The 13,122-nt window shown below is 42.5% G+C and overlaps 1 protein-coding gene across 2 annotated transcripts in view; it reads right to left on the minus strand.

Moving 5' to 3' along the window:
- The window catches only part of LOC129810803 (guanine nucleotide exchange factor subunit RIC1-like), a 149,373-nt gene extending 136,731 nt beyond the window's left edge, over positions 1-12,642 (minus strand). For both annotated transcript variants that reach the window (XR_008752784.1, XM_055861703.1), the window contains exon 1: positions 11,356-12,642. Coding sequence is in view for 1 of the 2 variants with exons in the window: in XM_055861703.1 (XP_055717678.1) it covers positions 11,356-11,496 (141 nt within the window). In the remaining variant the exon portion in view is untranslated. The remainder of the gene's footprint in view (positions 1-11,355) is intronic.
- Between the last annotated feature and the right edge of the window lie 480 nt (positions 12,643-13,122).

Raw genomic sequence — 13,122 nt, forward strand, 5'->3', positions numbered from 1 at the left:
TTTCTCCGGTCATCTTTTCACTCGTTATAGGAGTTACAAACATCACAAAGTAGTTAATTTAAAGCGTTTTATAGCAATTTATATCCGTTTAGTGCGATTTTGGGACATTTATTTTTGCAACGATGTGAAAAGTTGGTCACGCTTTTCAGTTCATCCCGAACGTAGTTGACATTTCCACATGGCAAGAGGACAGCTTTCCACCAAAAGACGATTTCTCCCAAGAAAGGATCCTTTGCCCAAGATACTGATGGAAGAACAGCTCAAGGTAGGACATTTTTATTATGATAAATCGTGTTTCTGTCGAAACATTTTAGTGGCTTAGGACGCCATGTTTTTTGACGTAGCTTCGCTTGGCGCAAACTGTATTGAAAAGTAAGGATAAATTAAAAAATGTAATAACGCAATTGTATTAAGAATTAAATTGTCTATCAATCCCTGTCCACCCTATATTTTTTAGTCACGTTTATGAGTATTTATGTATAAGAGTAGATCACTGTCTAAGTGGCGCAAGGACGTTTTCTTTACCAGCTTGTCTACATTTCACATTGTCTAACCATGATTTTGGTGGCTAAATATAAACATTTTCGATCAAACTGTATATGCATGTTGTAATGTGATGTTACAGGAGTGTCATCGGAAGAATTCTGAGAAGGTTAGTGAAAAAATTAATATCTTTTGGCGATGTTGACTTTTATCGCTCACTTTGGCTAGAATCAATGCTGGGCTGCTAATTGCTATGTGCTAAGCTAATATAACGATTTATTGTGTTTTCGCTGTAAGACACTTAGAAAATCTGAAATATTGTCTGTATTCACAGGATCTGTGTCTTTCGATTCGTGTATGCTGTGTATTTTTACGAAATGTTTGATGATTAGTAGTTAGGTAAACACGTTGCTCATTGTAATTATTCTAGTCCATTTGTGATGGTGGGTGCAATTGTAAACTATGCCATCTACCTGAAATATGCACTTTTTTCTAACAAAACCTATCCCATACCATAAATATGTTATCAGACTGTCATCTAATGAGTTTTTTTGTTGGTTAGGGGCTATAAATATCTTAGTTTAGCCGAATTGGTGATGGCTACTGGTGTTGGTGGACAAATAAAAGATGGTGGAATATGCTAATGTGTTTTTAGGTAATAGATGTACATCTTTACATATTGTGTCTTCCCTGTAAAACATTTTAAAAATCGGAAATGTTGACTGGATTCATAAGATCTGTGTCTTTCATTAGCTGTATTGGACTTTAATGTGTGAAAGTTAAATATTTTAAAAAAATATTTTTTTTGAATTTCGCGGCACTGGTTTTTCAGTGGGGGGGGGGGGGGAGTGCCGCTAGCGGCACGCTGATCCTAGACAGGTTAAATATTTTGTCCTGCCCATTCACCCTTGGAATCTCACACATACACAATCCATGTCTCAATTGTCTCAAGGCTTAAAAAGTATTCTTTAACCCGTCTCCTCCCCTTCATCTACACTGATGGAAGTGGATTTAACAAGTGACATCAATAAGGGGTCATAGCTTCACCTGGTCAGTTTTGTACACTCAGTGTAGTTATAAGTAGTGGCGTAGCACGCATCCCCACAGCCCCTGGTATGATTTTCAAAACGGTATTGAACATCATACCCTCGGTATATCTCCCAAGCCTATTATATAAATCGCAGAGACAGTGGAAGATAGGCCTTCATGAATGTGGGTGTGTCTTATTGTAATATGAGGCCACACCCACTTTCACCACCTCTCTTAACTGTGCCAAGGAAAACTGCTATAAGACTTTAGTGGAGGAGCTTGAGGACAGGTCTCTACTTGTCCTAGCAGAGTGTGTGTGTGTGTGTGTGTGTGTGTGTGTGTGTGTGTAGCGGAGCCCCCAGCCCAGGAGCACCAGCAGCACTGGGCCAGACGGAGACTCGCGGACGGGATTGCTAACGGGAATGTCGACAAGGTCAGACAGCCAGTCACACACTTTTACTACAACAATGGTTGATACATACTCCATACACTGAGCTCCAAACTTTTTCGGATAGTGGACTTTTTTTTGGGGGGGGGGGGGGGGTTTGGGGCTCTGTACTCCAGCACTTTGGATTTGAAATGACTCACTGACTACAAGGTTAAAGTGCAGAGGCGTTCTATACTTATTTCACACAATAGATTATTTACCATTAATTTCTACTTGGCACAAAATAAAATCTGAAACAACCAAAACAAACAGCAAATGCATCCAACATGTTAGAGTCACAAGATTGATGTAGTCATCGCATTCTAGGAATATGGGACCAAATACTACACTTTTGACTACTTTAATACACAAGTGAATGTATCCCAATATCTTTGGTACCCTAAAATGGGGGGTGGGGGTTGGGGGGACTATGTACAAAAGGGCTGTAATTTCTAATTGTGTCACCTGATATGGATGAAAGACTCAAATTAAAGCTGATAGTCTGCACTTTAACCACATAGTCATTGTATCATTTCAAATCCAAAGTGCTGAAGTACAAAGCCAAAACAACAACAAAAAAATGGGTCATTGTACGAAATAGAAACAGGGCCCTGTTGTCACTGTATTCTAGGGATGCATGTTTCACAGAAAATCTACCAAGATTCAATATCAGAAATAATGTTTATCTATCAAGAGTTTAAAACCAAGATATGATCACTATGCCAGGGTTCTCCCCAAATAAGACGGACGCTGCATCACCATGTAAAGATCTCCAGGGCAAATTAAACGGATATTTAGTAACTATCTTTGATCGCCAATGACATTGTTGTGCATTGCGAAACAGGCCGTTCATAAAATTCAGAGCGGTTCCACGTTCTTCAATTAATCCAGTGCATTTCAGCAATAGGGGCAGCCTCAGTAAAGCATTGTCTAATCATACAAACCTTGTAATGGCAGTCAAACAAAAGTAAAATGAGCAAAGTTGCTAAGCTTGCTAGATAACCTCCAACAAATGCCAGAATATCTCCTATATTGTGCAACAATCGAGTTGATTATACAGATAGCAGATCAGCTCATGAATAAATGGGGAGATGAAGAGTGGAACTAGTTAAGATACCTTGATATTTCAACGGGGATCAACTGTTTTGAAAATATTCATATCTACTCTCATGCCATTTGTTGATTACACATTCTCTACCAAAGCGCTCATATGAGCAGCAAGTACGATACAGCACTCAGTCAAGCACAAACCTAGCTAGCCTAGTGCTAATTATCTAGAATAACCCAGAGGGACGAACTTCAAACAGACACTTTTCATACAGTATATGATAAGGGTCTCAGAGGACCTTGCCGTAAGGATTCCTCCTGATGAACACCATTGTCATGGAGATGACAGTGATGTCATGACTTGAGCATAATACGGTGGAGGTGGATATGCCTTCTGGCATGAGAGAGAAGCACTCAATCAATGCCATCAAGCCTCCCTGAACTGCACAAATAAGTAACCCTCACTCAGCCACGGCCCTTAAGAACCTTATCTTAAGATGTCTTTTCACTTTAGGTAAAGTGATACTGAGAGTTTTTCTCAAATTCAAAACTGTGATGAGGTTGGACACCAAACAGCCACTCAGACGATACCCCACATATAATACAAGCTTCATAACAACCCATTCTACTGAGTCAGTGTAATTGAAGAGGTCCCAGAGGGACATTCAGCATTCAGAATAGGGTTGGGCCGAGGTATCCAGGGGAAAAAAATGGTGCCAGAGGGGATGGTTGCCATTTTATGGGCTCCTAACTAATTGTGCTATTTTGTGCATTTTCATATCGTTTGTAACTTATTTTGTACATAATGTTAATGCTACCACCTCTTATAACCGAAAAGAGCTTCTGGATATCAGAACAGCGATTACTCACCTCGAACTGAACAAAGATTGTTTCTTTAATGAGTCTGACGCGAAGGATATAATGTTGCTCCCGGACAAGGCACTAAACCCTGTCATACACATGAAGAAAATAAAGAAATACAGATCAAGGTGCCTTGTGAGAATTCATTGGCGAGTGGGTAACATGCCTCAAGCACCCTTTCTATTGGCCAACGTGCTATCACTGGAGAATAAACTGGATGAGCTCCGTTCGAGACTATCCTACCGACGGGACACTAACTGTAATATCTTACGAGTCGTGGCTGAACAACGACACAGATATACAGTTGGCTGGGTTTTCCGTGCATCGGCGGGACAGAACAGCTGCGTCCGGCAAGACGAGGGGTGGGGGGTCAATTTGTCAATAACAGCTGGTGTGCGATGTCTGATATTAAAGAAGTCTCAAGGTTTTGCTCGTCTGAGGTAGAGTACCTTATGATAAGCTGTAGACCACACTATCTACCAAGAGAGTTCTCATCTATATTTTTAGTAGCCGTCCATTTAGCACCACAAACCGATGCTGGCACTAAGAACGCACTCAATGAGCTGTATAAGGCCCATAAGCATACAAGAAAATGCTCTTCCAGAAGCAGCTCTCCTAGTGGCCAGGGAATTTAATGCAGGCAAACTTAAATCTGTTACACCTCATTCTACCAACATGTGCAACCAGAGGGAGAAAAAAAACGAACTCTCGACCACCTTTACTCCAAACACAGAAACAAAGCTCTCCCTCACCCTCCATTTGGCAAATCTGACCATAATTATATTCTCCTGATTCCTGCTTACAAGCAAAAACTAAAGCAGGAAGTACCAGTGACTCGTTCAATACGGAAGTGGTCCGATGACGCGGATGCTACGCTACAGGACTGTTTTGCTAGCACATACTGGAATATGTTCCGGGATTTACCCAACGGCTTTGATGCGTGTACCACCTCAGTCACCGATTTCATCAATAAGTGCATCGATGATGTCGTACCCACAGTGACCGTATGTACATATCCCAAACAGAATCCATTGATTACAGGGAACATCTGCACCGATCTAAAGGCTAGAGCTGCTGCTTTCAAGGAGTGGGACACTAATCCGGACACTTATAAGAAATCCTGTTATGCCTTCAGACAAACCATCAAACAGGCAAAGCGTCAATACAGGACTAAGATTGAATCCTACTACACCGGCTCTGACGCTCGTCGGATGTGGCAGGGCTTGCATACTATTACTGACTACAAAGGGAAACCCTGCCGCGACCAGGAGGAATACGCTTAGAGGGACTATCATTTGTTTTTCAACAGGACAATGACCCAACACACCTCCAGGCTGTGTAAGGGCTATTTGACCAAGAAGGAGAGTGATGGAGTGCTGCATTAGATGACCTGGCCTCCACAAGCACCAGACCTAAACTCAATTAAGATGGTTTGGGATGAGTTGGATCGCAGAGTGAAGGAAAAGCAGCCAACAAGTGCTCAGCATGTGGGAACTCCTTCAAGACTGTTGGAAAAGCATTCCAGGTGAAGCTGGTTGAAAGAATGCCACGAGTGTGCAAAGCTGTCAAGGCAAATGCTGGCTACTTTGAAGAATCTAAAATATATTTTGATTTAACACTTTTTTGGTTACTACATGATTCCATGTGTGTTATTGCAGTGTTTTTTGGGGGGCGGGGGGGGGTTACCTTTATTTAACTAGGCAAGTCAGGAGGGGCAGAACGACAGATTTTTGTTACTTGTCAGCTCTGGGATTTGATTTTTCAACCTTTCGGCTACTAGTCCAACACTCTAACCACTAGGCTACCTGCCGCCTCTTTTGATGTCTTCACTATTATTCCACAATGTAGAAAATAGGAAAAATAAAGAAAAAACATGGAATGAGTAGGTGTGTCCAAACTTTTGACTGGTACTGTATGTGAGAAAAAATTTATCACATTGACTACAGCTCAGAGTTCAACACCATAGCGCCCACAAAGCTCATCACTATGCTAAAGACCCTGAGACTAAACACCTCCCTCTGCAACTGGATCCTGGTCCACCCCCAGGTGGTAAGGTTAGCCAACAACACATCTGCCACGCTGATCCTCAACCCTCAGGGGTGCGTGCGTAGTCCCCTCCTGTACTCCTTGTTCACCCACGACTGTGTGGCCAAGCACGACTCTAACACCATCACTAAGTTTACTGACGACACAAGACTGCTAGGCCTGATCACCGACAACATTGAAACAGCCGGGCCTCCCTCGTGGCGCAGTGGTCTTGGGCACTGCATCGCAGCGCTAGCTGTGCCACCAGAGACTCTGGGTTCGCGTCCAGGCTCTGTCGCAGCCGGCCGCGACCGGGAGGTCCGTGGGGCGACTCACAATTGGCCTAGTGTTGTCCGGGTTAGGGAGGGTTTGGCCGGTAGGGGTATCCTTGTCTCATGTGACTCCTGTGGTGGGCCGGGCGCAGTGCGCGCTAACCAAGGTAGCCAGGTGCATGGTGTTTCCTCCGACACATGGGTGCGGCTGGCTTCCGGGTTGGAGGCGCACTGTGTTAAGAAGCAGTGCAGCTTGGTTGGGTTGTGTTTCGGAGGACGCATGGCTTTAGACCTTCGTCTCTCCCGAGCCCGTACGGGAGTTGTAGCGATGAGACAAAATAGTAATTACTAACAATTGGATACCACGAAATTGGGGAGAAAAGGGGGTAAAATTTAAAGATAAAAAATGAAATTAAAAAATCAAAAAACATTGAACCAGCCTATAGGGAGGTCAGATACCTGACCGTGTGGTGCCAGGATAACAACCTCTCCCTCAATGTGAAAAAGACGAAGGAGATGATCGTGGACTATAGGAAAAGGAGGGTCGAACACGGACCCATTCACGTTGACGGGGCTGTAGTGGAGCGGATAGAGAATCAAGTTCCTTGGTGTCCACATCACCAACAAACTAACATGGTCCAAATACACCAAGACAGTTGTGAAGAGGGCACGACAACGCCTTTTCCCACCTCCCGGAGACCGAAAATATTCGGCATGGGTCCTCAGATCCTCAAAAAGTTCTACAGCTGCACCATCGAGAGCATCCTGACCCGTTGCATCACCGCCTGCTACATAGGGTAGTGCTTACGGCCCAGTATATCACAGGGGCCAAGCTTCCTGCCATCCAGGACCTCTATACTAGACGGTGTCAGAGGAAGGCCCACTATTTACATTGATCCCCCTTGTTTTTACACTGCTGCTACTCGCCGTTTATCTATGCAGTCACTTTACCCCTACCTACATGTACAAATTATCTCGACTAACCCGTATATTGACTCGGTACTGGTATCCCCTGAATATAGCCTCATTATTAATTTTATTGTTTTACTTTCGTTTATTTGGTAAATATTTTCTTAACTGCATTGTTGGTTAAGGGCTTGTAAGTAAGCATGTCACTGTAAGGTCTACACCTGTTGTATTCGGGTCATGTGACAAATAAAATTGTATTAAATATGATTAAATTGAAAATCGTGATATTTGACATTGACCATATATGATGTGCAAGACTATACTCTATTTGAACTTTACAAATGAGAACTGTGCAGTTTTATCAGTTAGGTTGTATCAATATGTTGAATATCAAGTCTAAATGAACTACCTAAACCTTATTTTCTCACCATTCTAGGATTATTTCAAAGAGAGTGCGACTAGAATATGGTAAATAGACACAAATTGCAGTCTGGATTGATCTAGTCACTAACGAGCATATTTGATTGGGGGCCGGGGGGGTGATAGGAGTAGGAGACAGCTGATAAACAGGGAGATTGGAGAGGGAAGGAACAGGCGAGAGGCGGCAGCTTCCCGTGGAGGAGGAAGGAAGGAAACTGGTTACTCCTGAGGTGTTTCATTTAACCACCTCGGCATGAAAGCACTAGTATGAACCATGCACTGCTTTGTTATCACTGCAGATGAAGGAGAGTAGTCGAGGAGAGGGGTCCACTAAAGGCTATTGGAGACACGGCCAAAGAGTAGTAATAGGAGGTCGGAACAGGAGGAGACGCTGCTACAGCGAGAAGTGGAGCAGTACAGGCAGAAACCAAGGAGTCCACGTTGTGGGAATAACTCAGGGATGGTGGGGTGCTTCATTTTCCTGCCCCGTCTCAGTCCGGTATTGACTGGACCCCCGTCTCAGTCCGGTATTGACTGGACCCCCGTCTCAGTCCGGTATTGACTGGACCCCCGTCTCAGTCCGGTATTGACTGGACCCCCGTCTCAGTCCGGTATTGACTGGACCCCCGTCTCAGTCCGGTATTGACTGGACCCCCGTCTCAGTCCGGTATTGACTGGACCCCCGTCTCAGTCCGGTATTGACTGGACCCCCGTCTCAGTCCGGTATTGACTGGACCCCCGTCTCAGTCCGGTATTGACTGGACCCCCGTCTCAGTCCGGTATTGACTGGACCCCCGTCTCAGTCCGGTATTGACTGGACCCCCGTCTCAGTCCGGTATTGACTGGACCCCCGTCTCAGTCCGGTATTGCCATTAGATCTTGAGAAGGTTAAAACACAGCAGATGGTAACCCACTCAGAAAGGGAAATACTCTTGATCTGCATGAACAGACGCATATAGACGACATGCACAACCACATACACAATCATGATTACGATTATCCAATTAGATGATGTACAGGTTGATGTTCACCATCTGTTAGGTTGTTGATGTTATGACTATTTGACAAGTTATTTCAGCCTATATACTTTCAGAAAGCTGTTGCAAATTTTACAGTTACATGCATTACATTTTACATAGGCCTAGCATGTGAATATTCTACACGACCCATTCATGTTGTAGGCCATATCTTATGCAGTCAGAACTGGAGGAAAACATTCCTAAACAGCTCAAGTGACATTCCATCGGAGAAGCAAAAAACTGGGGGTATTTTTATTTTTTTTTACAGGCTTCTTCCTGACCTCTCTAACTTCCCAATAACCCCTGTACTATTCAACAATGAAGTACTAGTGCTATGAAGTACTAGTGACTATAAACTTACATGCAACTGATTGCAGCAAAAATTGAGGCGGCAAGTGGAACTTGTTTGCCTGCAATATATTAAAGATACAAATTGGCTGAAAGGAACTGGCATAAATAGAAAAATATACCAGTTTCATCTGAGTACAAAAATGTTAACAACGGCACAATACAGGTTGCAAAATAAATGGGAAGAGATTTTCGATGTACTGATTCCATGGCATATGGTTTATGAAATGGTACAAAAAAACTACACTTTTTTTTTTTTTTTTTTTACAGAGTTTTTCAATTTAAAATTATATTAAATTCTTCCCACCAACAGAATACTAAATATATGGGACATACAACAATCTCAGCTCTGTAGATTATGCTGCGAAGAGACAGAATCAATAGATCCTTTATTCTGTTATTGTCCCTATGTTCAGGAATGGTTCAAAAAAATTATAACACACGCTTAAAATTAACCTTAGCAATAGCAATGTCGGGCGATCTGGAAAGCCATAGTCAGTCAGTAAATAATATAATATTACTCATAGGAAAGGTTTTCACCTTTAGCTCACAATCTGTGGTTAACATACAATTAGAAAGATTAAAAAATGTTGTAAAACATCACAGCACAATTGAAAAATATATGGCACATGGAAACCAAACGAAAGTGGTCTATGATGATAGGTGGGATGGGCTGAGAGTGGCTGAGGGGGTGGGATTAAAGAGCTGATGTTTGGTAATGTATTATTGTTATGTGACTGCTTTATATAAAAGTACCATGTATGTAAAATGTAGATGTAAAATGTAGCAAAAAAAGCTGTAAAAAAAAAAAAACGATATCTGTCCTCCAAAGAGGGGAGGTGGAGGGGTTAATATAAAACGTAAAACACTTAAAATAAAAAATAATACTCCAGGCCACAAGGCAGAAGTAGCTTGACTTGTGCCTGCTGTAGCTAATGTAAACAAACTGGCAAGCTGCTTTAATATTGTTGCTCACTAGATAGAATTTGTAGTAAGCCCTTGTTGATACTAACCAGCTGGCCAAACTAGATAACAAGCAACATAATTAAATCACCAAATTTGATTCAATTTTTATAGAAAGCAGCTGCCTGTTAGCTGTCGAGAGTCGGTGGAGTAGTTAGCTAGCTATGTTGTACTACGCAGTGGTCTAAGGCATTGCATTTCAGGGCTAGAGGCATCACTACAGACCTGGTTCGATTCCAGGCTGTATCACAACCGGTGATTGGGAGTCCCATAGGGCGGCGCACAATTGGTCCAGCGTCGTCCAGGTTAGGGTTTGGCCGGGGATAGGCCGTCATTGTAAATAAGAATTTGTTCTTAACTGACTTAGTTAAATAAAAATTAAAAAATCACGGAAGTACAACAGGATACTTACCTCCTGTGAGACAGTGTAAATCTAGGCCAGTATTTATTTCCCCGTCTAATTCTACTCCACATACAGCTATTATATTTTCAGCAGCACTCGTGTTTATACTCTTATGCAGTCATTGACTACTACTATGCAGAGATAATTCCACAGCTGACAACTGTAATTTCAGATGTTATGTGGACACCAGATTAAAAATTAAAGCTGCATTGCTGTTAAACAGAAAAAACAACCAATCTATCACAGAAAAAACAATATATAGCCTAGTTTAATCAAAGTTCACCCATGTAGTGAATATATGGACATTTTCTTTGCCATCTTTTGCCTTGATGAATGTCTGCCCCTGGGGTCACAAAGCCCCAGTGATCGTATATCAACAGAAGCCCTGGGGAAAGGAAAATATGGACCTATGAAGTGGCAGTACGGTGTGAACTGCCCTAGCACCAAGTGACTCCTTTCACTCAAAGCAGAGGATTCAACACGCGTGTGAGAGGCTCTCTTTGTTATAAATATATGGGAGAGGATATGTGCAGAAGAATGACGAACATGGAGGTTGAAGTCCATGGGAACTCAACTTGCGTAATTTACACGTTGTCAAAATAAATAACACTCTCCTTCAAATTAAATCACCCAGTGATAGTAAAGGAATTTGTGCCAAAGCTCTATATTATGGCACTGATTTGCACCTCTTACAATAGCAACCCTACCTAAATACTTCACAGTATATGATTGAAGATTACAGTATTCTTACATGTTTACATATTCCTCATATAGCTAAAGTTAGCTACATTATAGTAAATTGTTAGTCCCCAATGCTGTGCTTTTTCCATGTCTTTATTTGGCTAGCTAATGTAGTTTGGCACATACATTTAACGTATACTGAACAGAATACATTGATGTGTGTAACTAGCTAACACTTCTGCTGTTAACAAACAGGTGGTACTGTTTTGTATTTTATTTTTCCAAATTCATGTATGCATGACAGCTAACGTTAGTTAGCTAAATGCCGTGCCATTACCTAAAAAAAGTCAGTGACGCGGCAACCAAAGTGCACAGACCAAACTTAACTATCCAACTTGATCACTGGCTAACAACTGCTAGTTAACGTTAGCGGCTAGCCAGCTCGTCAGTAATTCCTTCGGTGCTTACCCGACTAAACCAGACGCTTAGTTGAGTCTCGGACAATACAGCGAAGTAAAACCTCTGGGAGCTGGGTTGAACATGAAACGGTTCTTCTTCACTTTTCAGTGGACAAAGTAGCCTCCGAGGCCAGCCAGTTAAAAAATACATGACGGTCAGTCACTTCGACTCAACACTCGCCGTGTCGCGGGTCCTGTTGAAAGGCTGGCTAGCTGTATTCCAAAGTAAGAGACGATGTTGTCCAATAGCTTCATGGACAGTTTGTAGCAAATTTAATCGCTCATAAAATCTATCTGCATTCCAACGACATTCGTCCCGATTGAGAATCCAACCAGGCTAGCTAGCCAACACTGCTAACTTGACATGGAACTTGGGCGCTCCAGTGAAAAACAAATCATGTGTGCACACAGGACTTCAACTTAAAAGCTCTCGGTATTTTGCGTGTCCACCTATCTAAAAAAAACATTTAGCGATGATAATACATGCAGTATTCTCTTCGGTGTCTCTCTCCGTCGCCATCTTTAGCGATTATGTTTGCTTTCCTCACTCCGATTCGCTATCCCCGAAGAGGCCTCTGCCCCGTGTGAATGGTGCTTTCAAGACAACTGGGAACTCAGATATAACCGAGGTGTAGTCATTACATTTACCATTTAAGTCATTTAGCAGACGCTCTTATCCAGAGCGACTTACAAATTGGAATGACGTCGGTGATCTTCATTTCAGGTCGGAAAGTCGGAGCTCTAGAAAAATGTCCGAGTTTCCAACTTAGAGTTTTCAGTTGGATGACAGTTCAATACGATTTTTCCCAGTCGAGGCTCGTTTTTTACGGGTTCTCAGATGTCTTGAACCCTCGGAAGTCAGAGATTTCCGAGTTCCCAGTTGTTTTGAACGTGGCAGAAGTTTGCGCAGAACGAGACATCTGACGTGATTTTCTCGTGAACTTCAAATTTGGGGTGCATTCGTATTCACAGTGGTAATCGGCTCCAATTTCAGAACACTCTGGTTTGCGAGCGAATAGTAAATTGAGGAATTTACGAACGCCCTAAAATTGGTTATGACAGGTGCAAGTAAACATCGGCTAAAAACGGAATTACATTGTTGCCATAACACAGTTACAGTCACTAACCCTCTAGATAACAAGAAAACACTCTAACCAGCTCTGCTAGGTCGAGTAAAATGTCCAGAGTGAGGTGTTCTCTCATTTGTGTCTGGCAGTAGATAGCAAACTAGCCACCTTTAGCCAGTTAGCTTGGGTGCTTGACTGCCATCGTGAGGTCATGACGCTCGGATCATCCTTACTCCAGTGTGCGCTCTGAACGCCCCGAATATACGAACGGACAACCTAAAAAAAGCTCTGAATTTGCACTTTGGCACTCCAGAGGGAATTTACGAACTCACCCGAATGGCTCGTTGCTCCACTCTGGTGGTGATAAGGGAGGCTTGCACAAGAGAGACCTGTAAATCAAATTGTTTTGGTCACATACACGTGATTAGCAGATGTTATTGCGAGTGTAGCGAAATGCTTGTGCTTCCAGCTCCGACAGTGCAGTGGAGAAACTAATGTACTGTAATTCAATGTAATATTTGGTTGCACTTAGAATGAGTGTTTCTGGTTATATTTTATCTCACATTTATATACTTTGTATCAAATGAAGTACCACAGAGGAAGGCCCTAAAAATTGTCTGTTCACACTGCTGCTACTCTCTGTTATTATCTATGCATAGTCACTTTAATAACTCTACCTACATGTACATATTTCCTCAATTACCTCGACT

This window comes from Salvelinus fontinalis, chromosome 2 (genome assembly GCF_029448725.1).
Source record: "Salvelinus fontinalis isolate EN_2023a chromosome 2, ASM2944872v1, whole genome shotgun sequence".
In the NCBI taxonomy this organism is placed as follows: Eukaryota; Metazoa; Chordata; class Actinopteri; order Salmoniformes; family Salmonidae; genus Salvelinus; species Salvelinus fontinalis.